Genomic DNA, 27,497 nt, shown 5'->3' on the forward strand with positions numbered 1-27,497 from the left:
AAAAGTGGAGAGTTCAGCAGTGGTCGGCATTTGGCAGAGAGGGCAGGATGCCTGGTGCAGTCACATCACATTCCAGAATGCCTGGGCTGTCGTCCTGGCTCCACTTCCCATTCCAGCTTCCTTTTGAAGGCACCCTGTCAGGCAGTGGGGTGGCCCAAGCCTCGGGTCCCTGCTACCCACAAGGGAGTTCCTGACTTGCTTTGCCTGGCCCAACCCCTGCTGTTCCAATCGGGAGGGATGGTTTCTGGTGTCCTATTGGACAATGGGCTGATTGCAGGAGTTTTAATTTAATTTAATTTTTTAAAGATTTATTTTTTTATTGCAAAGTCAGATATACAGAGAGGAGGAGAGACAAAGAGGAAGATCTTCCGTCTGCTGACTCGCTCCCCAAGTGACTGCGATGGCTGGAGCTTAGCCATTCCAAAGCAAGGAGCCCAGAGCTTCTCCCAGGTCTCCCAGGCGGGTGCAGGATCCCAAGGCTCTGGGCCGTCCTCGACTGCCTTCTGAGGCCACAAGCAGGGAGCTGGATGGGAAGTGGTGCTGCCAGGATCAGAACCGGTGTCCATATGGGATCCCGGCGAGTTCAAGGCGAGGACTTTAGGTGCTCGGCTACTGCACTGGGCCCGGACTGCAGGATTGATGGTGTTTCCAAACAAAGGATTTTCAATTGTTCTCATCAAGAAGAAATGTTCAACATCTGAGGTGGTGTTGATAAGCTAACGGCTTTGATTTGGTGGTTGTACAATGGACAAATCCAGCAAAGCCTCACACTTTGCCTCATGATTATGTCATTTAAAAATAAAAGAGGAACTGCCCTGCACCGCTCACGGTTAGGATCCGCCTGGTGGCTGATGTGCGATGTGTTCCTGGTCAGGAAAGGGCCAGTACACAGCCCCATCAGAGGCGGGCCCAGGGAGGAGACTGAAACCCAAGCCATCGCTCTGCCCCCTCTAAACACGTGCGCGGCGTGCCGGGAAGACAAAAAATCGGAAAAGGGTAACCCAAAGGGATACATCTAGGCAAGGCGGCCCTCAGAGTCCCATCCTCCCGGCACGAAGCCGGGAACGGGCACGTCAGGTTCGGTGAGGTCGCAGAAGTTTCGCCGGGCCAAGCAGGCCGGTTTCTCCGGGGGCGTGACCACACAGTGGGCGTGGTCCAGGTGTGGGCGTCCCCTGGGGCGTGGCCTGGCGGTGGTGGGCGGGGCTTGCGCGGCCGTCTTGCGGAACCGGCCTTCCCGGCCGACCAGCAAACGGCACAGCGAGCCATGGCGGGAGGCCGTGCGGCACGGCGGCCGCTGCACTCGGCGCAGGCCGTGGACGTGGCCTCGGTCTCCAGTTTCCGAGCCTTCGAGATTCTGCACCTGCACCTGGACCTGCGTGTCGAGTTCGGGCCCCCGGGCCCGGGCCCAGGGAGCCGTGCGCTCAGCGGCACGGCCACCTACCAGCTGCGCTGCCTGCTGCCCGAGGGCGCTTCGGAGCTGCGGCTCGACTCGCACCCGTGCCTCGAGGTGACGGCGGCGGTGCTGCAGCGGGAGCGCCCGGGTTCGGAGGAGGAGCCGCCCGCCGAGCCCGTGTCCTTCCACACGCAGCCCTTCTCGCACTATGGCCAGGCCTTGTGCGTCGTCTTCCCGCAGCCCTGCCGGACTTCCGAGCGCCTGCAACTGCGGCTCACCTTCCGCGTTGGGGAAGGGCCCGGGGTGAGTGCTTCCTGCCTGTACGCGGCCTGGCTCTCCGGCCACGTCCCTCAGCCCTGGCCCCGCGCCCCCATCCTCAGCTCCGTCCTGTTCTGCACCCTGGGGCTTCCTGCGGGAAGCAGCCGCGGAACTTGGGGTCCGGGTTCCTGCCAGGGTTGTTGGCCTTCTGCCCTGAGAGGGCCCGGGGTGGAGGGCCTGGCCCCGGGGCCGGCCCCCTGGTCAGGCCTTTGTTTCTTGTTGCTAACAGCTGCACAGGCGGGATGACTCTGCTCAGTCCCAGGCCTTCCCGCGGTGGGTGGGCTGTGAGGGCTGTTTCAAAGATTGCACCCTGCCTGCAACTGACTGCCTAATGCTATCCCCCATCCCTCATCAGAACTGGCCCCAGTTACAGTTCTGTTTCCAGTTTTCATTGTGAGTGAACCTCGTGACAGAAATGGCATTTAAAATGAAAAAAAAAAAAAAAAAGTACAGGACACAAACTAAGCCTCTTAGGGAGAGGACAGAGTCAGTGCAGTACCGTCCCGGGCTGCTCTGGAGGTGTTGGCTCCTGGTTGCCCTGCAAGGAGTAGAAATTGGACAGGACCCCTGGAAAGAAAACTCTTCCCTGAGTTTGTCCGCTGAAGGTGGCCCTGGTAACTCCACGTCAGAACCCGGGGTGCTTTGGGGAGGCGTGCCCTGGGCCCCGTGGGGGTCGTTCGTGGCGTCCTATTGATGCCTGAGCCACCTGCTCCCTGCTGTCCCTCTGCAGGTTATGGGCAGCTGGGTCCATTCCTTTTGCTGACTTGCGGTTGCCTGTTTAAATCTCAAGCAAAGGTGATGAGTGAGGAGCTTAGGTGAGGGGATGATGGCCAGGATTGATAACGTGTTGCAGGAGCCAAAGTATAGAGTCCAAGTATTGATTATTCTGTAACTGCTGAGTGCAGTCTGGGGTTTGGGGCGTGGTACGCGCCCTGCAAGGGTCAGCTCTGATAGCCAGCTGATTTACTCTTTTAAAAAATTTCTTTTTAAATTTATTTTATTTTTATTGCAAAGTCAGATATACAGAGAGCAGCAGAGACAAAGAGGAAGATCTCCCATCAGATGATTCACTCCCCAAGTGAGTGCAACAGCCGGTGCTGTGCCGATCCGAAGCCAGGATCCAGGAGCTTCCTCTAGGTCTCCCACATGGGTGCAGGGTCCTAAGGCTTTGGGGTGGTCGAATGCTTTCCCAGTCCACAAGCAGGGAGCTGGATGGGAAGTGGAGCTACTGGGACTAGAACCGGTGCCCATATGGGATCCTGGCGCGTTCAAGGCAAGGACTTTAGCCACTAGGCCACCGAACTGGGCCCCAGTTAAAAATTTTTTTTTAAATTTATTTATTTTTATTACAAAGTCAGATATACAGAGAGGAGGAGAAATAGGGAGGAAAATCATCTGTCTGATGATTCATTCCCCAAGTGAGCCCAGGCCACAAGCTGGGAGCTGGATGGGAAGTGGAGCCGCCGGGATTAGAACCGGCGCCCATATGGGATCCTAGCGAGCTCAAGATGAGGACTTTAGCCGTTAGGCCATGCCGCCGGGGCCCCCCAGTTAATTATTAAAGAGATTCATTTATTTGAAAGGCAGAGAGGGGAGAGAGAGAATCTTCCATCTGTTGGCTCACTTCCCAAATAGGTACAAGCCAGCAGCCGGGAACCCCATGTCAGTGTCCCATGGGAGGGACCCAAGCACTCAGCCGTTCTGAGGCTGCGTTTCCCAGGTGCATTAGCAGGGCTCTGAGCTCGAAGTGGAGTAGCAGGGACATCAGCTGGTGCTCAAATGGGACGCAGACACTGAGTCAAAATGCTGGCCCCCATCTGTCCCGACACATGCCCCCCGTGTGTTGTAATTTATGAGCCCTGGGGCCAATGAGTTGCTAGTGAGGCATTATGAACTAAAGCCAGCAATTCCCTGCCCCTCCCAATCCCCCAAATTTCCTTAGTCTTTAATTCCTATCTCTCTCTGGGACCCCTTCCAGAACACCACAGCCACAATGCACTTTGTGTAACTCTGAATTCCTCTTGGACTGTGGTGACACAGTTTCATAGGCTCTGGGATTCCCCCAAGCCCTCCCTGTGCCCTTCCCCCATGGGACTTTCCTTGTTTTTGATGACCTTGACCTTAGTGAGGAATGTCGGTTGATGTGTTGTCGATGTCCCTTTGCTGGAATTTTGCCTGATGTTTTGCTCATGATTCAGACTAACTAACATTTGCTCATGATCAGCTTTCTTCACTGGGAAGTCACGCTGTGCTCCTGAGTCCACACTGGCTGAACTGTAGGAGGCCGGTGAAGGTTTGCACATTCACTAACACTTGAGCAAGGAAAAGTCCCGATGCCCACATGGATTCCTTACACTGCTTGAATTGGTCCCATGGGCCTGGCACAGTGGCCTAGTGGTTAAAGTCTTTGCCTTGCAAGCACTGGAATCCCATATGGGCGCCGGTTCTAATTCCGGCAGTGCCGCTCCCATCCAGCTCCCTGCCTGTGGCCTGGAAAGGAAGTCAAAGAAGGCCTAAAGCTTTAGGACTCTGCATCCGTGTGGGAGACCTGGAGGAAGTTCTTGGATCCTGGCTTTGGATTGGCACAGCATCAGCTGTTGCGAGCACTTGGGGAATGAATCATCTGATGGAAGATCTTCCTTTCTGTCTCTGCTGCTCTCTGTATATCTGACTTTGCAATTAAAAAAGGAAGAAGAAGGGCCCGATGGCGTGGCCTAGCAGCTAAAGTCCTCACCTTGAATGCGCTGGGATTCCATATGGGCACTGGTTCTAATCCCGGCGGCTCCACTTCCCGTCCAGCTCCCTGCTGTGGCCTGGGAAAGCAGTCGAGGACAGCCCAAAGCCTTGGGACCCTGCACCCACGTGGGAGACCTGGAGGAAGTTCCTGGCTCCTGGCTTCAGATCGGCACAGCACCAGCCATTACGCTCACTTGGGGAGTGAATCATCTGATGGGAGATCTTCCTCTCAGTTTCTCCTCTGTATATTTGACTTTGTAATAAAAATAAATAAATCTTCAAAAATTAAAAAAAAAAAAAAAAAGAAAAGAAAATCAGTCTCAGACACCTCAGGATACAAGGTTTCAGCTTACCTGCCCAGCCATGCTTCCCTGCTCTGTCCACTCCCTCCCACCGCATCCCTGGGCCATAGCCACCTGGCCTCATGTCGCTACCTGTCTCAGTCACGTCCTCCCAGCCTTCCAGCTGTCCACCTCTAGTTCTGCTTCACCTCTGACACCTTCCTGGAATCAGCTGCTCCGTTCTACTTGTCTTTCCTTCTCCCTTTCTTCCTCCCTTCTTTTTTCAGATATACAGAGAGGAGGATAGACAAAAAGGAAGATCTCTTTCTTTCTTTCTTTCTTTCTTTCTTTCTTTCTTTCTTTCTTTCTTTCTTTCTTTCTTTCTTTCTTTCTTTCTCTCTCTCTCCCCCACTTTCTTTTCCTTTTCTTCTTCCCTTTCTTCCTTTATTTCTTCCTTCCTTCTTTTTTTTTCTTAATTAAAGACACATTTACAGAGAGAGGATGAGACAGAGAAAGATCTTGCAACCACTGGTTCACTCTCCAAGTGACAGCAATGGTTGGAGCTGCGTCAATATGAACCCAGGAGCAGGGAGCTTCTGCATCTCCCACATGGGTGCAGGGTCCCAAGGCTTTGGGCCATCCTCTGCTTTCTCAGGTGAAGTAGGAAGCTGTATGGGAAGTGGAGCAGCTAGGACCCAAACCCAGATGGCCACACTGCAAACATGCATCCAGGAATGCAGTGACAATGGCCTGAGTAACAGGGCTCCCGCCACCCATGGGAGAGACCAGATCATGTTCTCAGATCTCCATCTGTGTATCCTCAGCTAAAGTCCTCGCCTTGCATGTGCCAGGATCCCATATGGGCTGCTGTTCTAATCCCAGCGGCCCCATTTCCCATTCAGCTCTCTGCTTGTGGTGTGGGAAAGCAGTCAAGAACCCTGCACCCTCATGGAAGACTGGGAAGAAGCTCCTGGTTCCTGGCTTCGGATCGGCTGAGCTCCTGCCGTTGCGGCCACTTGGGGAGTCAGTCAGCGGACAGAAGATCTTCCTCTCTATCTCTTCTCCTTTATGTATATCTGACTTTCCAATTGAAAAAAGAAGGACTGAATATTGGGAGTCTTTCTCTCTGCCTCTCAAATAATTTTTCACAAAATTGGGTTTGTCATAATCATTCAGATTGGCCCTTAACTTAAGGGCTAACAGAAAACAGATGGAGATTCCTGTAGCCAATGCCTGCCGTGTGACTGCCTTTAGTCAGAGAAGGTGCATCCCAGGGATGGGGGAGCCGTACTTCACACCGACTCTCAGTTTCTTCTCATCTCCCTGGGTTGGTGACGTGGTGGGAGACTGCTGTAGCAGAAGGCCCGAGAGCGGGACGGGACAGGCAGAAGCAGGTCGCAGTGGAGGTGTGCCGCTGCTAGAGACACCGCAGCTCCTTCCAGCTCTTCCACTTCTGATCTAGCGTCTCGCTCAGGCATCCTGGGAGGCAGCAGCTGATGGCCCAAGTGCGTGGGTGCCTGCCACCCACATGGTTCCACATGGTTGGGAGACACATGTGAAGTTCTGGGTGGCTGATTTTGCCTTGGCCCAGCCCTGGTTGTTGTAGGTGTTTCGATAGTATACCAGTGGATGGGAGACTGTTCTCTTTCTCTCAAGTAAATGAAAACATTTAAAGAAAAAAAAAATGGGGCTGGCTCCGTGGCTCAATAGATTAATCCTTCACCTGTAGTGTTGACATCCCATATGGGTGCTGGTTTGTGTCTTGCCTATTCCACTTCCCATCTAGCCTCCTACTTATGGTCTTCTAGGAAGGCAGCAGAGGATGGCCCAAGTCCTTGGGACTCTATACCTGCATGGGAGATCTAGAGGGGATTCCTGGCTCCTGGCTTTGGATTTGGGGAGTGAACCAGTGGATGGAAGATCTCTGTCTCTCCTTCTCTCTATAAAGCTGCCTTTCAAAGAAAGAAAATAAAAAAGCTGGTCTGCATCTTGTGAGCTGAGTCCTAGGGCTCAGGGGTAGGGACTGGACTCTGTGTTGGGTTGCACACTGCCCAGCTGTCAGGCTGGGTGAAATACACAGTGAGATAACCTTCTCCCCAAAACAGGGTGGTGCAAGCACTGGAAGGCTTTCCCTCGCCAGTTGGCTCCTGCTTCGGACCTTCCACGGGGACATCAGTTCCGATACATCCCTCTGTGCTCTCAGGTGTGCTGGCTGACTCCCGAACAGACAGCAGGAAAGAAGAAGCCGTTTGTCTACACTCAGGGCCAGGCCGTGCTCAACCGGTCCTTCTTCCCGTGTTTTGACACACCTGCGGTCAAGTACAAATATTCAGCTCTTGTGGAGGTGAGGGGCTAGAGCCGGGCACCCCCGTCTAGGTTTAGCATGTAGTCTACATGTAGTCGACTGGTGATTCTGGCCATCCGATGGGACCTCTGACAAATTCCTTATTTCTGAATTTGTCCCCTCACCAATATCCCTGACAGCTTTCCTCCGAGTCCCTCCAGCTCAGTCCGTGTTAAATTTTTAAAAAACTTAGTGTTCTTCCAGCTGGGTGTGGGTCCTACCCACAGCCAACCCATGGGTGTTCAGGTTGCCGCCACACAGGAAGGCCCCTGCAGGTGAGCACACCTGAGTTTTTGTTGTCAGGTCCCAGATGGCTTCACAGCTGTGATGAGCGCTGACACCTGGGAGAAGAGAGGCCCCAAGCAGTTCTTCTTCCAGATGAACCACCCCATCCCCTCCTACCTGATTGCCTTGGCTATTGGAGATCTGGATTCTGCTGAAGTTGGACCCAGGTAGGAGACCGAGACCCCAGCAGGCAGGTGGGTTCCTGAACATGGGCTTGTATCCTGTGTCTGAGAAGGATGTATGAGAACAGCTGGAACCGGTGCTCATTTTCCCTCAAACCTCTTCCCTCCCATCCTCCTTCTCGTCTGGTCTGGTCCTGCCCCCTGGAGATCCTTAGTCATTCTAGCAGGCACTCTTACTGTCACCGTCTTGTGGAACAACGTGGCAGAGAGGGCTTAGAGGATTGGCTTCCTTAGAAGCCCTTGAAACTCCCTCCCTCCCTTGCTCCCTCCCTCCATCCACCATCCATCCATTTATCCACCCATTTGAGAAAGAGCCAGAATGCCCATCCGTAGGTTCACCGCCCAAATGCGTGGAATGGGTGGGTCTGGCTAAAGCCAGGAACTCAATCCAGCTCTCCCTCATGGGTGGCAGACAACCAATTACTTGAGCCATCACCTGCTGCTTCCCAGGGCCTGCCTCAGCTGGAACCTAAAACCAGTACCCCACATGCTCCGATGTGGGGCATGGGCATCTTAGTCACTGCCACTTTTTCATTTTGAAAGGTTTCCTGGCATGAGAACTGTGATCAGGAGCGTAGGTTTTTGCTGGTGTTCTTGCTGCTGTAGCTCAGGCCTGCTATGAAGGAGTAGAAGGCTGGGCAGCCAAGCCAGGCTGCTTCTCTGGTCCTGTGCTCAGTCCCCAGGGGTGATGGTGGCCTTGGAAGGTAAGTTGTGAGCCTCAGGGTTTAGCCCTGTGCTCTGTGGCACCGTGGGCTTCCTGACTTAGTCCCCAGCAGTTGGATGGCGTGACGGATGGAATTCCATTATTGCCAGCTCAGAACCACACCAGAACCCTGCCAGTGTTGAAAGGGTGTCACCCTTTCCCACTGGCTGGATGGTAGATAGTAACCAAAGGGAATACCCTCTCTGATCGGCAGAACAGATAAGCAAGGGATGGTCATTTCAGTGTTTATCTTAGAATAACTGTATTAGGAAGTCTGAGCAGTGGGTGGGTGTCTGGGCAAGGCTTCCTGTGCTGGACCAGGCTGCTTGCTGAGTATCCTGGCTCCCTATCCACTGCTGCTGGACGGGGGAGCGTCCTGGGTTTGTCCAAGTCCGGGGTCTTTCCTCCATGCACAACAACCATCCTGGGAATGGATCTTGGACGGCTCTGGGCATGCTCAGGACCATGGCTCCACCCACTGCCGCCATGTTGGTGGGTGGAGTCCAGATAAGTCTGAGCAGCAGGTGCAGAGTGTGGGCATAGCTGGGGGAAACCTGTGCTGAGTCAGGCTTCCTGCTGGGAATCATAGATCCCCATCCACTGCTGCTAGGTGAGGGGAGGGCTCTGGACTTGTGGGCAGCCAGAGCACCAACCAGCATCAGGCTTTGCCCACAGGCTGCCCGTCAGCGAGCTTGGGGTCTTGGGGGTATGAGATTACTGCCTAGGGACATCCATGGATAAGGCCACTCACATGTAGGTGAGGAATGAACCCTGAGGGACACCCAAAAACAGGGCCACTATACTTACAGGTAAATGAGGGGAATGAGACCTGGTGGTTTGGAAGGGAGAGACCTGAAGATCTTTATGGGTCAGACTGATGTACCAGCCCACACAGGAGTCCTGGGTTGGACTTGTTAGCATGGAACATGGCTGATGACCACACGCCAGTGCACACGCAAGCTATGGCTGGGGACCTGTCTGGCAGGGCTGGATCCTAGTACTTGACAGTGAGTATCAGATCAGGGCATGGGTCACATTAGACAGGGTCATGATATCAACCAGCAGGTGAGAGAACAAGGTCTGGGGTTGGATTCTGTGGGGGATGTGTGGGCCCCACCCTATGGAACTACATGTCCTGCTGGTTAGCTTGAGAATTAGAATGTTGATGGGCTGAGCTAGTTGTAACTATGGGACTCACCGATGCTCACCGGTAATGGAGCTGGAACAAGCAGGGCAAGTCCAGCCTGCAGTACTTGCATGAGCACCCTGGAACAGGGTGTGGGGCAGGCCGGGCTGCACCAGCTCATACAAAGGCTAGGATGATGGAGCAAGCCATGCCACGTAAGGGCCAAGCACCCACCAGCATGTGTGAGATCTGGGTCTGGGAGTGGCTCGAGTCGGGGAACCTGGGAAATTCCCCTAGTGGGACATAGTTCCTGCTGGTGACTACGTGGTCCAGGCCTGGATGTTGGGCAGGCTAGGCAGGGTAGCTCCAACTGTCGGCAAGTGTGTGAGTTGGTTTTGGAAGGTGGCAGACTGGGCAGGGCTGAGCAAAGCATATCCCACAGGCAAGAGCAGAAACCAGGATGGAGTGCAGGCCATGCCAGGCTAGGCTGCCATATCTGCTGGTTTTCATGAGCCAGGAATGAGAGCAGATTGAGTAGGGCCAAGTTTCAACACCTGCCAGTGAGAATTAAGACTTGGGGCCAGCTGGGCCAGGCCAGGCTACAGCATCTGAAGGCAAAGGCCAAGACAGGGGAGGGACTATGCCAAGCTAGGTCAGAGTAACCACAGAGAGATCTGTGGCTGGGATCAGGCCTGGTTGGGTAGCTAAATGGATGCCCTGGCTGGGTTGTGGGTCTCATTGGTGAGTGCAGGGGCTAAAGTGGGGGCTGCAGTCTGGTCTAGACATGGCTGTAGTCTCCCTTGGCACAAGCATGGACTGGGTCTGGGGTGTGCCAAAATAGGCTAGACTCCAGCACCCACTGGTGATCATGAGAATGGGCTGTGCTAGGTCTCTGCCCCTGCTGAGCCATGCGTGAGCTGTATCTGGGTGTAGACTAGGCTTGGCTGGGCTGTAGCGCCCAACAGTAAGAACTGTAATAAGTGAGGGCCAGTTGGGAAAGGCTGCTGATTCTGCTAGGATAGGCAGTGGACTAAGTAGGGCTGGCCCATGGACCCACTGGTGTGCGCAAGATCTGGCATTGGGAGAGGTTCTGATGGAGGAGCATGGCAACTCCTCTGTCGGGACATAGTCCCTGCAGGTGAGTGCAAGAACCAGGAAAGGGAGCAGCCCAGACCAGGCCAGGTTATGGTACCCACGGGCTTACTTTTGGCTCTGGTCTGGGCCAGGCCAGGCTGGGCCAGTTCATATGCCCTGGTGGCAAATCCGAGAGCCAGAATGGAGTGTGGGTCATGCCAGGTTGAGCTATAATATTAGTGAGTTCACATTAGGGCCAGGACTGGGGCTGGCTGGGCTGGCTAGGCTGTAGTCCCCCCAAGTGTGAGATGGAATTGGGGGCATGCCAGGCCAGGCCGAGCCAAGCTACAGCACCCACTGGCAAATGCCGAGATTAGGCGGGTCATGCTAGAATTGGTCACAGTGTCCGACCAGCACACGTGAGACCCAGGGGAGAGAGGACAAACCTGATAGGGGGGCTGTAGAAAGCTCCCCTGCTGGGCTATTATTCCCACTGGTGAGCGTGAGAGCTGGATGGGGGGTGGGGGGGTGGGGGGGAGGGAGACCAGGCCGGGCAGGGCTACAACACCTGTTGGCCTGCATGTAAGCTGGATTAGAGAAAAGCCAGGCTGGGGGGTTTGTACCTATTGGTACATGCATAAACCACAGTGGGTAAAGTTTGGTTGGGCTTTGCCACAGCATCAGCTAGCAGGTGCTGGCATGAGGGAAAAATTCTGTCAAGCTAAACTGCAGTACCGCCTGGAGAGTGCAAAACCAGGATTGTGAGTGAGCCCATTAGGGAAACAGTGGGCACCTTCTTGGGTTGCCACTCTGACTGGTGAGAATGAGAAGCAGGACTGGGACAGGCATGGCTAGACAGAGTGGCGCCTGCTGGCATATGTGTGGACTGGATAGGGGGCTGGTTGGGTTGAACTAGGTTTCAGTGCCCATTGACATATAAGAGAGCTGAATAGGGATGTGGGATCGACTGGACCAGTCTGCTGTGCATACTGGCAAGCCCAGGAACCAGAGCAGAGGGCAGGCCTGGTGGAGGTTATTGTGGGTCACTCTGACTAGAGTGCAACTCCCACTGGTTTTGTGAGGACCGAGTGTGCAGTGGGCAGGATCAGGCTGGACTGCAACACCCATTAGTTTGCATAAAAGACAGGGCTGGAGACAACTGACCAGCAATTACAACTAACAGTATGTGCATAAGCCAATTTGGGTAACAGACTGTACTAGATCATGTATTGGTATGCACTCACAAGGCTCAGGTGTGGGATAACTTCAGATGAAGTTTCTTTGAGAACCACTGGACTCAGAATTCCAACCATGGTGAAAATTGCAAGCTTGATGGTCTGACTGTGGAATGCATATGTCCCAGGTGGGCCTCCTCCGTGGCTTAGATGGAGCAGTGGACAGCATATCCAGATGCACATGGAGGATATGGTAGTACACTGGAGTCTGCAGAAGACACCTGGTGGCATAACAGAGGATGGAGGACTAGAACAAATCAATTAGCTAGTCCAGCCAAGAGTTGGCAGTGAATACCTGGACAAACAGACTCTAAGATGGACTACGTCAGCCAGTGGAGAGATTTCATTGTGATTTCAGTGGCAAGATCAGCAGCAATACAGAACTGTTGAACTATCCAAACCACTTGAGCAGGACCCTCGGAGCATGCCCCACATCAGGACCCTGGGATGGTTGGGAGGCTGGGTGTGGTTTCTCCCTTTATCTCTTCTCTTCCCCCATATGCAGGAAGGAAAAAAGAGAATGTGAAAACAATGGTCTCACCCACTTTCCTCTAGCCTTTTTTAAAAAATGTAGTTTAGTTGCAAAATCAGATATATATATAGAGAGAGAGAGGAGGAGGAGAGACAGAGAGAAGATCTTCCGTCCGATGATTCACTTAGTGACCGCAACAGCTGGTGCTGCGCTAATCTGAAGCCAGGAGCCTGGCTCTTCCTCCAGGTCTCCCATGTGAGTGCAGGAACCCAAGGCTTTGGGCCGCCCTTGACTTTCTTTCTAGGCCTCAAGCAGGGAGCTGGATGGGAAGCGGGGCTGCTGGGATTAGAACTGGCGCCCATATGGGATCTGGAGCTTTCAAGGCGAGGACTTCAGCCACTAGGCCACCACGCCGGGCCCTCCTCTAGCCCTTGATCCTTCAAATCCTAATCAAATGTGCAAAAAGTATCAAAAATAAAATTTATACAATTAAAAAAAAGGTTGTGTTAGCAAGCACATGGACTGTGAATGGCCTACGGAAGAGCAGTGGGTTCTAAGTACACAGCTTACAGTGATTCTCTGACCCCTCCTATGATAGAGTAGTCGGTCAGGTCAGGTGACAGATCCACACGGTGGTCAGGATACCTTCCTTCTCCCCTTCATTTGGGCTTTGCTTCAGGGCCCCCCTAGCTTAGGATCCTGGTGGAATGAGGTCATGGGAGGGTCTTTCCACAGAGTGAGCCATTGTTCCAGGCCCTGGGTCAGGACACCTGTCATGTTTGGTTCCTGTAATCCCAGTGTGGACTCAGTGGAAATGACAATGTGCTTTCTGGGAGGGGAGCAGGTTGAGCTCCGGGAAGTGGCTTGCACAAGGTCGGGTGTGGTTCTTGGCTGTGGGCACCCCAACTTCCGCCGGCAGCTCGAGCTGTGATCACAGGCTACCCACTTCTCTTCCCCATTTTGGCGTTCCATTGTATAGAACCTTCTTTTTGTTTTGACAAGTTCAGATGCACAGGAAACTGGAAGAAGATGGTGACAGCTTGTGGAACTCTCCGCCATGTCGTAGTGACGTGTGGCTGTGTCTGTGGCAGGCCGTGTGTTAACAAGTCGTTGTGCCTCCCTGCAGAACGCACACATTCTCCATCCCGGGGAATCGAGACCCAGGCCCTCTGTTACCTCCAACACAACTGATGGTTTCTGTTGACTCTAATAGATTTCTCTGTAATTTCAAGGATTCTATGATTTAAATATTTTTATAAAGATTTATTTATTTATTATAGATTTTTTATTTTCATTACAAAGTCAGATATACAGAGAGAGGGAGAGATAGAAAGATCATCCAACCACTGGTTCATTCCCCAAGTGGCCGCAAAGGCAGGAGCTGAGCCAGTCCGAAGACAGGAGTAGGGAGCTTCTTCCCAGTCTCCCATATGGGTGCAGGGTCCCAAGGCCTTGGGCTGTCCTTGATTGCTTTCCCAGTCCACAGAGAGGTGGAAAGGAAGTGGAGGATACACACTGGTACCCGTATCAGATCCCAGAGAATGGAAGGCAAGAACTTTAGCCACTAGGCTACCGTGCTGGCTGCAAATCCTTTCTTTTTTCTTTCTTTTTTTTTTTTTTAAGATTTATTTATTTTGGGGTTGGTATGATGGCTCATTAGCTAAAACTCGACCTGCAAGTGCTGGCATCCCATATGGGTGCCAGTTCATGTCCTGGTAGCTCCACTTCCCATCCAGCTCCCTGCTTGTGGTCTGGGAAAGCAGTGAAGGATGATCCAAAGCCTTGGGATCCTGTACTGGTATGGGAGACCCAGAAGAGGCTCCTGTCTTGGGATGGCTTAGCTCCATCTGTTGTGGCCTGGGCTGGGATAACTGAAGTCAGAAGCCTGGAGCTTCATTGCGATCTCCCATCTGGGTACAGGAGCCCAGGTACTTGGGCCGTCTTCCTTTGCTTTCCCAGGTGCATTGGCAGGGAGCTAGATCGGAAGTGGAGCAGCTGCGACTTGAACCGGCACCCATATAGGATGCCAGCTTTGCATTTGGCAGCCTGATTCACTGCACTTCAACGCTGGCCCCTCAGATCTTTTCCTCATCTCTCTTATAAGTAGGAGGGAGGAAACTGCCATTTATCATATAAGTCACTGCCGGTAGGTAGGCGTGCATTTAATTCTCCTCCACCCATTTGACAGATGAAGACACTGAGCATCAGAGAAGTCAGATTCTTGGCACCTTGTAGCTCAGTGGGTCGCCTGCAGGGAACAGCTGCCCCTCCTCCACCTCATGAGGCTGTCGGAGTTGCTGCGAGCACTCACAGGCCTGAGATTTCACCTAGCATGTCATGTCTGTGGCTGACAGCATGCCCAGGGCACTGAGGCCAGTTTGTGACAGGTGCTTACAGGGCTGGGCCAGCACGGCCATGTGGCCTAGCTTCACCTTTTTGCTTTGGTCTCTAGGAGCCGGGTATGGGCCGAGCCCTGTCTCCTAGAAGCTGCCAAGAAGGAATATGACGGCGTAGTCGAAGACTTTTTGGCAACAGGGGAGCAGCTCTTTGGACCCTACTTGTGGGGAAGGTATCATGGGGACCCCAGTGCCTTCTGCTAATAACGTGGCCCCACTCCCTACCCTCCCTGCTGGGCTGCTTATCTTGCTCTGTCTCCTGGGACAGCAGAGGTGAAGGTCAGGATGAGGGGAGGAAGGGGTAGGGCTGGCTCCTCTCCCTGGCTGAGGCTGAGGAGGGGACTGTGAGATGGAGGGTGTCTTGCAGCTGCCAATGGAAGGTCGAGAATGGTATCTGGGCCTCATTGACCTGCCTGCTGTGCTTGTTGGGGTCGCCTCATACCCCACATCCCCTTGTCTCCTTGGATGACCTCCGACTTTGGGCTTCCTGCATACATAGGTCCACCCTGGTCTTTATCACCCTTAGTTGGTGACAGCGTGCTCACACCCTCTGACAGCAGAGCACATAAGGACGAGGGATGTGGCCTGGGCAGCCTGGGAGGACAGGAGGCTGGGCGAGGCATCTGCCTGGTAGCAGGTGGAGAAGCTGCAGGAAGGGAGGAAAGCACACGCCCTGTGGCTCTCACCTCTCGGCAGGTACGACTTGCTCTTCATGCCACCATCCTTTCCGTTTGGAGGGATGGAGAACCCGTGTCTGACTTTCGTCACCCCCTGCCTACTGGCAGGGGACGGCTCCCTGGCCCATGTTATCATCCATGAGATCTCACACAGCTGGTTTGGGAACCTCGTCACCAATGCCAACTGGAGTGAGTTCTGGCTCAACGAAGGCTTCACCATGTACGCCCAGAGGAGGATTGCCACCATCCTGTACGGTAAGGCTCCGGTCTTCATCTGTGAGGCCTGTGCCACCGATGGGGGGCTGAGGACAGAGGGGGGAGTGAAGGAGGAGGAGGAGTCAGAGCAGAGAGAAAGGCTATGGGGAGGCTGGACCTAGACAAATGCTACTTTGAAATCGATAACTCCCACCCACCACCTGCCACTTGGATGAGTAGGAGCTGTGCTTGACAGACTGCATGGAAGTACGCTGCCGCCCCGTACTTCCTCCGTAGGGGGAAGCCCCAAGCTCACAGCACCCCAGAGCCAGACATCACCTGAGTGGCCTAAGCCAGACTGGTTAAAGTTCGGATGAATCACAAAGTCATTACTTCCATTGAACGTCTTATAGCCTTGTTGAGCAATTTCACAACACCACACCATGCAGACTCTCACACTCCCACGTAGGAGCAGTCCACCACAGCTCTAGGAGTCAGAAGAAACCTTTCATGTTTAACTTGGAATTCAGCCCAGGAGCACTTTTTACAAAAGTCATTGGTTTTATTTATTTGAAAGGCAGAGAGAGAGAGAGAGGGAGATCAATCTTCCATTTACTGGGTCACTCCTTAAATGCCCACCATGGTTAGGGCTTTGGTCAGGCCAAAGCCAGCAGCTGGGAACTCCACCCCGGTCTCTCCGTGTGGAGGAGGCAAGGACCTAACTGCCTGGGCCAGTACCTGCTGCCTCCTGAATGTGTGCCAGCAGGAAGCGCAGCCAGGAGCAGAGCCAGGACTCAAACCCAGGCCTCCCAGATTTGAGCTGTAGGTGTCCCAAGCCACACTGAATGTTCACCTCCTTTTCTTTTTCGTTTTTAAAGTGTGCTTCTAAAAATCTGTCTTCACTGTGGTAACTCATTGTATCTGGGATATTTTTTTTTTTTAATTTTTTTTTAAAAATTAAAAAAAAAATTTTTTTTTAATGAAGACCTATTTGATGTACGTGGAAAAGCAGAGAAAGGAAGAAAAATGTATCTGTACCCTCACTGCGTGAGATGATCAGTGCATATTCTTTCAAATATGTGCACACATATGTCACACTGCACGTGGTTTTACAACTGACTTTAAAACAAACAGACCTGGGCTGGCACAATGGCTCAATAGGTTATTCCTATGCATGTTGGCACCAGCATCCCATAGGGACACTGGTTTGTGTCCCGGTTTCTCTGCTTCCCTTCCAGCTCCATGCTTGTGGCCCAGGAAAGTAGTAGAGGATGGCCCAAAACCTTGGGACCCTGCACCCATGTGGGAGACCCCGAGGAAGTTCCTGCCTCCTAGCTTTGGTTGTTAAGACCATTTGGGTTGTGCATCAGCAGATGGAAGAGTCTCTGTCTCTCCCTTTCTCTATAAAATCTTTAAAAAAGAAGCAAGACAAAAAAACCACAAGTGTTAAATTCTTGAGCATCAACAATTTTTCTCCTATGACTTGGGTATCTTCTAATTTATTCATTCTCCAACTAGATCGCTTGTTTCTTATTTCCCATTGAGTTATTTTCAGAAACATTGTAGCGTATCTCGGGACATTTTAAGGGTACATTCTTAGAAACACAATTTCTGGGGCCTGGGTGTTTTCAAGCTTGTTAGCACATTTTGCCTGGAAGGTTGTTACAGATGTTCACTTTAATTCAGCATGCATAAAACAAGAGCCTGTTGGTGAATACCTTGGTCATCCACTAATCATTATCCCATTGTGCATGTGGATAGACCTATGCTAAGGCTCCAAGTCAGACCCAGGTAGGTCCCTGCTTCCCCACTATTCCTTCACTTGTTAAAGCCGAAAGCCAAAGGAGACTCAGAGACTCTTACAGTTTGCAAGGTGCGAGAAGGGGACATAAGGAGAGGTTCTCTTGTCTGAAGGCAGAATGCTAAGTTTTCATAGAAGATCACATTACTAACTTAAAGCAAAAGCATGCTGGTAGGGATAGGTAATTCAGAGAGACTTCATCGCTGCTACTCCCTCCCCTGTCATGGCTGCTTCTCCCTTCCCTGTCTTCAGCTGTGGGAGAGATGCTAGCCCACCATGATCCAGTGTGACCTCAGGTTAGGGCTGAGCTTGAATGACAGTCAGGTTCTGGGTCACTGAGCTTGATCCTCAAAGTCCTGGGGAGAGGTAGGTGGTAAGGGGGATAGTGATGGTATTGAGCTTTGTCCACAAGAGGGCAGCACAGAGCACTCTGCCAGGAAACTATTGGCTGTGGGGACTAGCTCTGGGGCTCACGGCCTGTTTCTACCCCAGGGGCTGATAACTCCTGCTTGGAAGCTGCCACAGGTCGAGCTCTGCTGCGGCAGCACATGGACCTCACGGGAGAAGAGAACCCACTGAATAAGCTCCGAGTGAAGATCGAGCCAGGTCCAACTTCACTTTGCAGGCTGTGCCATTATACATGCTTGGGATAGGGAGGAGGTGGGAAGGGCTGCCCAGCCCAGCCCAGCCCAGCCCAGCTCCTGACCCCTATCCGACCATTGCCAGGGTGCCTGCACCTGAGCCACACAGCTGTCCAGGCTAGCAATTCTGCATGGCTCCCTGCAGTTCTTAGCCACTCTTGCTTTACATGTGTGCGTGTGGCCTGTCTTTGGTCAGTTCCTGCAGAGCATGAACCGTGGACCTTGTCCATGGTTGGTCGTACACCTGCAGCTCTGACCTGCGTCCCAGTCCTGAGTTCAGAGCTCTTGGCTTCCTAATGTTTTTCTTGAGCTCTGACATGTGATTAAATGTGACACCTTCGTGTGCAGTTGAACCTCAGGTCCCTGGGAGCTGCTGTTGGACTGTGAGAGTGCACTTGCCTGCTCTGAGGGCTGCCTTTGTTCTGGACATGGTCCTGGGAGGGGACAGGAGGCTGAGCCTGGGAGTGACCCATGGGGAAGATGTCAGCCTGGGCACTCAGTGCTCAGAGTTGAGGTACCCTCCTTGAACACAGCACATTGCTCAGAGTGAGGAGACGCTGCAGTGGCTGGGATGCCACTGGCTGGGACGCCACTGGCTGGGATGCCTCTGGAGAGCCAGACCTTGTGTTCCTGGGTGGTGGGACCCCTGGCTCACCCAGAACCTGTCTTTGAACCTGGCCCCAGGGGATGATGCCCACGAAGGGTCGCAGGGACTCAGAGGCCGTCTGCTTTCTTCTGGCTAGGTGTGGACCCAGATGATACCTACAATGAGACGCCCTATGAGAAAGGTTTCTGCTTTGTCTCATACCTGGCCTACCTGGTGGGTGATCAGGATCGGTTTGACCAGTTTCTCAAGGTACAGTCAACCCTCGGATGAGGGGAGAAGGAAGAGGAGCAGATAAAGCGCTGGGCCAGAGAGCAAGGGTGGAGGCAGGGGGCACAAGAGGTAAGGGATCAGGGGAGAGCCCGAGGCCAGGGCCCAGGGATCCCCTGGCAGGGGCTAATAGAGTGCCTCCCTTCTCGCAGGCCTACGTGGATGAGTACAAGTTCCAAAGCATCTTAGCCGATGACTTCCTGGAGTTCTACTTGGAGTATTTCCCTGAGCTGAAGGAGAAGAGAGTGGACTGCATTCCAGGGGAGCAGAGGGGAGGGCTGGCCCATAGGCTCCTGGACGAGGGAGGCTGTGGGGTCGGGGAGAGTTGGGGTTACCCACCACGCCTGTGCCTTAGTAGCTCTTCTTATTTGTCCTCGCGTTCAACGAGACCTTTAGCTCTACCCAGAGTTACTGCTGCATCCCTGTCCTAAACTGAAACTCACCGTTTTGGGTGGTAGTAGGGGCTGTGGTCCTTGCCTTTGGGTCGTGGCCCTGGGGCGGGCATTAGTCTCCCATCTGGGCTGATGAAGACATCCACGTGGGTCACTGTATCCAGCTGCAGCTGCTGACACCAGCTCCCTGGGAGGCTGCAGGTGGTCCTCGAGTGATTGGGTGCCTGCCGTCCGTGTGGGAGACCTACACTGAGTCCCCAACTCCCTAGTCGGACTGGGGTAGAGTGTAGATAAGTGCATGGCAAATCTCCCTGTCTCTCTATCTCTTTCCATCTCTCAGGTAAGTGTGAAAGACATATTTAAACAGAGATGTTCACATCCTTGCTTCCCCCATTCAACCAGAGACGCCCTGCCCCATCGGAGGGGAGAGTAGACTTCTGTGGGTTGGGCCTTCCATGAGACCAAGGACCTGGTCCCTGGTTCCTGCAGTGGCCTCTGAGTCACTCTCAGGACGGTTTGATCAAGTCAGCTCCTTCTGACAGCTGGACTCAGTCAGACTTTGGTAATGCCCACTGTTGCTGGGCTGGAGGCCCGCCTTGCTTTTCAAGGTCATGCAGCACTATAGCTAGCGAGAGTTGATGCTTACAACACGCTGGGCAGCCATGCTAGACTTTCAGTGCACATTTGCTCATTTAATCCTCAGCCAGGGTGGGGCGACATCACCTCTCCCCACCGTCCCCAAGTTTGCAGGCAGAGCAGAAAGAACTCTGTGAGGCACTGCCCCCTCATTCAGGGCAGAGCTGGGAGCCCAGGCAGCCTGGCGCTCCAGCCCTGGGGCTTGTGTCCAGGGCTGATGTGATGGCTGGGAGGAGAACATGAATTTGTTTTCGTTTTAAAATATTTGTTTATTTGAAAGGCAGAGGTACAGAGAGAATGGGAGAAATACAGAGAGATCCAGTCTCCGCCTGCACATTTACCCTTTTAAATAATTTTTTCTGTTACAGAAACAAGCTAGTTCACAAGAAGTAAAAGGTATAACATTTCCTGACCAGCAAACACATAGAGTAATGCATGTAACAATTTTGAGATTTCCCTAAGGTAGCTCTAGCTGGAAGAATGGCATAAACCTAAAATTTTTTGTGAGATCATTCCTTGATCAATCCCGGGAGCATTGAAGCCAAGGAGTGTTACTGAAAAATGACAGCCCCTTTTCTTACGCAAAATACATATACACCCCAGGAAACTGTCAATGCAGAGTTCTGATTAGCAGTTTTATCTGCGCACCACACACGTAGAATCAAACAGTTTTAACAGAGATCAAGACAGATACATGACAACTACATATAATCCAGACAAGTGGCGACTACACACAATTCAGAAACCTGATGGACCATAATGATGCCTTGTACGGACCATGACTCAAACGCTCCAGCCTTCTTGAGTTCTGTATGAGTACTCAGAGCAGAAACCAACTAGATGTTATGAGTAAAAGTCAGTGTTAATCCTATGAGCCAGGCTTCCTGGCTCGGCTGCTGGGGCCGTGTTAACCATCATGGTGACCTCCCTAGGTGACCGAGCCAGGTTCTGGAGCTCAGGATGGCCACTCTCCTCTGACTGGGACCCCTAAAAGTTTCTGGGCAAAAGTAAAATCATGCCAGATTGATGTCATTATCTACTGGAAATTAGCAAGTGAAAAGTCATGGTGATAATCCAGTCTGAATCAAAACCTTGGTGGGTAGAAATGGTCATAACTGTGAAATCCATCTGTTAAACGGAAGACCTGTATTCCAGCTTCCTCAGCAAGATAAAATATTCCTGTGCAGTGAACAACCTGGACCCATTAACAAAACAGCAAACATTCACCTTTTACTGGCTTCTTTGTCCACATTCCATCGTTGGGCTCCACTTTGCCCTGGAACTTTTGAAAGTACACAAATTAAAATTATACTTCTATAATTTTTTGCACATCTGTAGCAACATTTTTAATGTAGCAAAATCTTGTACCTCTTGGCATTGACAGTGTTTTAAAATATAATACAAATAGCCGAATCAGTTGTCTACAAAATGAGAGATAAATCCTTTGATATTTCCAGAGGCCTCGATAGATAGAAATATCCAAATCCCCAAAGTTGAAATTTTTGAATTTTTGGATGCCTGGTCAAGGATGCCAAGAAGGCTTAAAATATCTGATAGAAATAGGAACTTTTAAAAATGGTATAATATAGGTTACATTTAATTACTGATATAATGCCATCACTCAAATACTTTGAAAGCACAAACATAACTTGTTAATTTTAAACAATGAAACTTACTGAGACAGAGAACATAAAGATACCTTAGTCTAAAATTTTGGTTAAGAATGGCTGTCTAGGAAAAAGTGATATATGAATAGCATGCATTTGCTACAATTGATTAGAATTTTGTCCTCCAAGGATTTATGCCTGCAGGTTGAGGAGCACAAATGGGGTATTGAGACAGTAACGGTTTTAAATTTGTAACTCTGAAAACACAAATTGAGTAGGATATTGCTGTTTTGTTTTTTCTTTAAAAGTTTGTTTTGTTTTTAGTCTCTCTCTCTTTTTTTTTTTTTTTTTTTTTGAGATTACTGTTTTGTAAACCTCTGAATGTTTTGGGACCAGGGGCTGGCCCTGCCAGGAGTTTCCTGGCCACAGACATCAGACATCATGATCAAATTTGGATTTACATTATTTTGTCCAGTGCCGGCCTCAGAGGCTTTTAGGACATATTCCAGGGGAGTGACTGTTAGAAGTATTAGCATGGTACTTTTGAGTTAAAGGAAGCACTTGGCATTATTTTCTGAGGTGTCCAGGCTTGCCACAATTATAACATTTAGCATTCATTTGCTTTTGAATAGCAAAGGCTTCTGGTGCTGCTAGGCGGGCACGATGTTTAAATGTCCCTGTGTTGTAGCAGGTTTTCTGATAACCCATAAGATCTGTCTCTTTTATAGGATGAATTGCTGCCTGGCGGTCTTCATTGGCTTTATCTTAGGCCAGTTGCTTTAATAACAATTTCCTAGTGCTGTCTCTCTTAACTTATTTTTCTATGGAGGCAAACGTGCTATAAAATCAGCAGAAGCTTCTCTAGCCCTCTGTATGACTCTGTAACTACCTGCAAATTCAGACCCACTTTCAATTTTCTCCTAGACCTTCAGCACTGCATCTCATGGGTGAGCACAGCTTGAGGTAGTTGTGTTTGCTGCTCTGAGTAATCCACTGCCATCTCCAACCAACATGTCATAAGTCAATTGTCCCCCCTGGGAGTTGTTGACCTGATGCTCCTAAGGATCACAATTTTTCCTTAGCCATATCACTCCTTCACATTTTCCACTGTAAACGTTGAGAAGGAAAAAGCCCTCTTTTTTGCTATTACTTCTGAATTATGGGGAATCCAGTTTGGTCCCTGGCCCCAGCCTTTTAAATATTCTCCACACATATGAAGAAGTGGGTCCATAGGATGTGCAAGCTTTTTTAAAAGCTGTGATGGTGTTAAAGTCTAGATTCTTATATACAGGTTGATTGTTTTCTTGGCTAAGTATAACTGGGGAAAAGTGATCGTACTTCATGAGGTGTCTGGGGAATAGCAAGCACTTGGGCCATGTCCTTGATCACATTTAAGGCAACACGGTGTGGGCTAATATATTCTTTTATCCCATTCTCATTTTCCTCACTAGAAGACCGAGAAATGCTGCAATTTTGTTGTTTTAACATGGGAAGTTTTCTTTTATCTTCTAGCCATAATACAGTGGCATCTCCCATTGGGGGCGTCTCTCCTGAGTTTTCTTTTTCTAATTTCCACACCTGTAGTATAAGGCCTTTCTCTTTTAGCTGTGTTACAGTGGCATCTCCTGTTAGGAGGGTCTCTCACACGTTCTTTTTCATCTTCTTCATCTGTAATATAAGCCATTTCTTTTTTAGCCACATCATGGTGGCGTCTCCTGTTAGGAAAGCCTCTCACGGGTTCCACTTTTTCATCCTCCTCATCTGTACTATGAGGCGTTTCTTTTTTAGCCATGTTGCAGTGGCCTCTCCTCTTTGGGGGACCTCTCACAGGTTTTCTTTCTCTTTCTTCCTCATCTATATTGTGAGGCATTTTTTTTAGCTACATTTTGACAGCGTTTCTTCTTAGAGAAGTTTCTTGCAGGTTCCCCTTCTAAAAGTATAATAATGGCTTTAATTAAAGACCATGTCATCCAAAATCCAACATGAATATCTTCTATCCTTCGGGCCTTTTCACCATTTTTCTGGGTAAAATTCTTAAATTCTGATAGCTCCGGCTCCACACTGGCAAAGATTCACAATGTCCTTCCAACAGAATTCCTGAATCTCCCATGTGGGTGGCCGGAGCTCAAGAATGTGGGTCATCTTCCGCTGTTCTCCCAAGGGATCTGGATTGGAAATGAAACGGCCTGCACTCAAACCAGCACCCCGTAGGATGCCAGCCTCACAGGCAGCAGCTTAACCTGCTGTCCCCACAGTGCCTGTTCCAGAACCTGAGTTTAACGCAGCTAGGACAACCTCTGTCTGCTCTGCTCTGCAGTAGTAGATGAAACCAAGGAGAGCCCAGTGTAGTTTTCCTAAGACGGCTGTAGACGCCGACATAACTGGGACCCTGTTGAACAAGCAGATGCATGGGGAAGAGTCAGGGATGAAGGGACCAGCAGATGGAGGTCTTGAGAATTGCTTAGCTGTGGCCAGAGAATCCTACCCCACTTCTCTCTTACACCCAACAGGATTCGAGTTTGATCGTTGGCTGAACACGCCTGGCTGGCCCCCCTACCTCCCAGACCTCTCTCCAGGGGAGTCTCTCATGAAGCCTGCTGAGGAGCTGGCCCAGCTATGGGCCAATGAGCAGCTGGATATGCAGGCCATCACAGCTGTGGCCGTGTCAGCCTGGGAGACCTACCAGCTGGTCTACTTCCTGGACCAGATCCTCCAGAGGTCGCCTCTCCCTACCGGTGAGCAAAGGGCACTGTGGCTTCCACGGGCTGCACCTGTCCTAGTGGGCAGAGCTGTACCTTGAGCCTGTTGAAGGTTCAGAAGCAGCTGTGCTCCTGCCCTTAGGCAGCTAGCAGCCCACGAGGGACCCTCAGCTATGCAGGTGCACCCCTGTGCACTGGCTGTGTACACCTGGCTGTTTTAATTTTTGAAAAAATATTTATTTTTATTGAAAAGGCAGACTTTACAGAAATAAGGAGAGAGACAGAAAGAGATCTTCCACCTGCTAGTTTACTTCCCAGATAGCCATAATGGCTGGAGCTGAGCAGGTGTGATCTGAAGCCAGGAACCAAGAACTTCCTGAGTCTCTCACAGGGGTGCAGGGTCCTAAGGCTTTGGATCACTCTCCACTGTTTTCCTAGGCCACAAGCAGGGAGCTAGATGAGAAATGGAAAAGCCAAGGCTAGAACCAGTGCCCATATGGGATGGTGGCACTTACAGGCAGAGGATTAACCAATTGAGTCATCGCACTGGCCCTGGCCACAGGGTTTTTAAGAGCAGTATACATGCTTTAATCCAAGCAGAATGACAAGCAGGAGGCCGGTGTCTTGCCCTAGCAGGTAAATATATCACCTATGGGTATGGCATCCCACAAGCATGCTGGTTTATGTCTGCCTGCTCCACTTCCCATCTAGCCTCCTGCTAATGGTCTGGGAGAGCAGCGATAGTTGACCCAAGTGCTTTGGCTCTGTGGTCGTGTGGGAGACCTGGAAGAAGCACCTGGCTTCAGCATGGTTGTTGCAGCCATTTAGGAGGTAAACCAGCAGATGGAAGATCTCTCTCTGGTTGCCTTTCCAATAACTGAGGGGAAAAAAAGATGGAACTGTGAGCAGAGAGCATTTCCATTTCAGGGGTGGGTATTTGGTGTAGCAGCTAAGATGCCTGTGTCCTGTATTGGTGTGTCTGGACTCCTACCTTGGCTTCCAATTCCAGCCTGCTAGGTAGAACTCAGGTAGGCGTCCCTGGCACCCCTGAGCTGGGCTCCTCACTTCAGTCTGGCCCAGTGATTGTGTGGACATTTGGAATAAAGAAGAAGGAAGGAAGGAAGGCTGCATGCTAGCATGTAAGCCTGACAGAAGGAGTGGCCGAGTGGGGGTGTCCTTGAGATGGCTTCTTGGTACCTTTCCAGGGCCTGCAGATGGGGCTTCTCTGCCCCCTGCTGTGGGCAACAACCTTGTTCTTTCCTTTCATCCAGGGAATGTGAAAAAACTTGGGGAGATGTACCCTAAGATCTCCAATGGCCAGAATGCGGAATTGCGGCTGCGTTGGGGCCAGATCGTCCTTAAAAATGACCACCAGGAGGACTTCTGGAAGGTGAAGGAATTCCTGCAGAGCCAGGTGGGTGACCCTGCCTGAGCCGCAGTGCTGGGCGTCCTTTGCCTCCTTGGCGGTGTGCCTTGCTGGTCTGAGCAACTACCTGGGATGGGGAATTTGGGGACCTCCCCAAGGACCCTGTTAGTCTGAGTGGTCACTTCCCTGGGAAGGGGAAGCCTCTAGGCTTGGGGAGAAGAAGAGGTCCAAGCTGACTTGGACCAGGGGAGGAGAGTGTGAATTGAGGGCAAATTCAAGAAGGAGATGGATAGCAGAATGAGGTAAGCCTACACCAGCATCGGTTGGAGTCCCAGATGCTCTATTTCCCCATCCAGCTCCTTGCTAACCGCCTGGGAAGGCAGCAGAAGACGGCCCAAGTCCTTGGGTTCCCTGCACCAATGTGGGAGACCCAGAAGAAGCTCCTGGCTCCTTGTTTTGGACCAGCCCAGCTCTGGCCATTGTGGCCAACTGGAGAGTAAACCAGTAGATGGAAGATATCTTTCTCTTATCTCTTCCTGTTATACTGCCTTTCAAATAAGTAAAAGAGGAAAAAAGAGGGAGTGAAGCTCAAGGCTGAGGTTCCAGATGCCTGTTGGCCACTTGCTGGCTCACCTAGAGTCCATCGGAGCCAGTCTGTCTCATTCGTTTTGTAGACCTCCCTGTGATACCCTGGGGGTGTGCCTATGGAGAGCTGTCTCTGACCCCCCAGAGAGGATGCTGAATTAGAACAGAGAGAAAGAGAGAGAATCTTTTGCCCATTGGTTTACTAGTAGCCCAAATGGTGAAGCCAGGAGTTTGGAACTTTGTCCATGTGTTAAATGTGGCCGGCAGAGGCCCATGGACTCGGTCTATCTTCTGTCCCCTTCCCAGGTGCATTTGCAGGGAGCTGGATCAGAAACGGAGCAGCCAGGACACGACTCAGTCCTAGCCTGCTGCTGGGGGCCGGGACCAGGGGCTGTGGGTCCATGTGCAGGCCTGTGTGTGTCTTGCAGGGGAAGCAGAAGTATACCCTCCCGCTATACCATGCCATGATGGGCGGCAGCGAGGCGGCCAGGACCCTCGCCCAAGAGACCTTTGCAGCCACTGCTTTGCAGCTCCACAGCAATGTGGCCCACTACGTCCAGCAGATCCTGGCACCGAAGAGCAGCTAGAGGATGGGCAGGCATAGTGTTCTGCCCCCACCTCTCACTCCATCGTGGGCTTTCTAATTAACTGCCCAGATCTGCCAGTGTGGTTCGACCCCTGGGAGGACCTCCCTGGCACATGCAGCCCCAAGCTGTGATCCACGTCCTGCTCAGTATAGCTGTGGACATGCGCTCAGAAGCAAGAGGGGACTTTTCCTACTCCCCCCTCCCTTTTTTTTTGCAGATTCTTCAAATATAATACAGAAGATTCACATGCTAGTATCATTTAAATGTTTTTAAAGCTTAAAAATAAAAACAACTGAGTTGGAGCTGGAGCTGAATGAATGGTTTCTTTCTCCAGCTGGAAGGATGCGGTGGGGGTGAGGGGCCCTCCATGTGTATATGGAAAATAAATACATATATGACAGGGGCCAGCTGTTTCCCACAATGCTGGCATCAAATAGGGGAGCATGGGTTAGAGTCCTGGCTGTTAGGCTTCTGATTCAGCTCCCTGCTAGTGCATCTCAGAAGGCGACGAGAGAGAACCAAGTGTTTGAGCACCTGTCAACCATGTGGGAGATCTTTGTGGAGTGGAGTGGAGTTTCTGGTTCCTGGCTTTGGCATGGTGCAGCACTGAATATTGCAGCTGTTTGGAGAGTGGACCAGCAAGTGGAGTATGCTCTGTCCTGTATTTCAGACAAATGAATAAGCCTTCATATATGAGTATATGTAATAAACATAACCCGGCTCTTTGAGGTCAGAAATGGCGTTCCAGTCACTGTGTTGGCTGCATGGTCCTGTTCATCTTTCCCTCACTAGGGAAGGTTCTGTCTTGGGTTTTCTTCCACCTCCTCCCCACCCAGGAGCTTTTTGCCGCAGTCAGTTGGCAGGTGGGGAGTGGGAATGGGCTTTGGGGAGG

At 51.4% G+C, this 27,497-nt stretch overlaps 1 protein-coding gene across 3 annotated transcripts; it reads left to right on the forward strand.

The window, feature by feature from the left end:
* The first annotated feature begins 1,226 nt into the window (after positions 1-1,226).
* LOC121159945 (arginyl aminopeptidase) lies at positions 1,227-26,913 on the forward strand. 3 transcript variants are annotated; one of them, XM_040985438.1, is made up of 11 exons: positions 1,229-1,696; positions 6,932-7,072; positions 7,376-7,524; positions 14,602-14,718; positions 15,242-15,477; positions 17,711-17,824; positions 18,603-18,715; positions 18,886-18,991; positions 23,876-24,103; positions 25,339-25,481; positions 26,447-26,913. In XM_040985438.1, the coding sequence occupies exons 1-11, from the start codon at positions 1,265-1,267 to the stop codon at positions 26,603-26,605; spliced, it is 1,938 nt and encodes a 645-aa protein (XP_040841372.1). In that variant the 5' UTR covers positions 1,229-1,264; the 3' UTR covers positions 26,606-26,913. The 3 variants fall into 3 exon arrangements, with proteins under 3 accessions (XP_040841373.1, XP_040841372.1, XP_040841371.1); XM_040985437.1 differs by having other exon boundaries at positions 1,230-1,696; positions 18,886-18,994; positions 23,879-24,103; XM_040985439.1 differs by lacking the exon at positions 14,602-14,718 and having other exon boundaries at positions 1,227-1,696.
* The last annotated feature ends 584 nt before the right edge of the window (positions 26,914-27,497 follow it).

Source organism: Ochotona curzoniae, unplaced genomic scaffold, assembly GCF_017591425.1.
Source record: "Ochotona curzoniae isolate NIBS_2020 unplaced genomic scaffold, NIBS_Ocur_1.0 contig_430, whole genome shotgun sequence".
NCBI lineage: Eukaryota > Metazoa > Chordata > Mammalia > Lagomorpha > Ochotonidae > Ochotona > Ochotona curzoniae.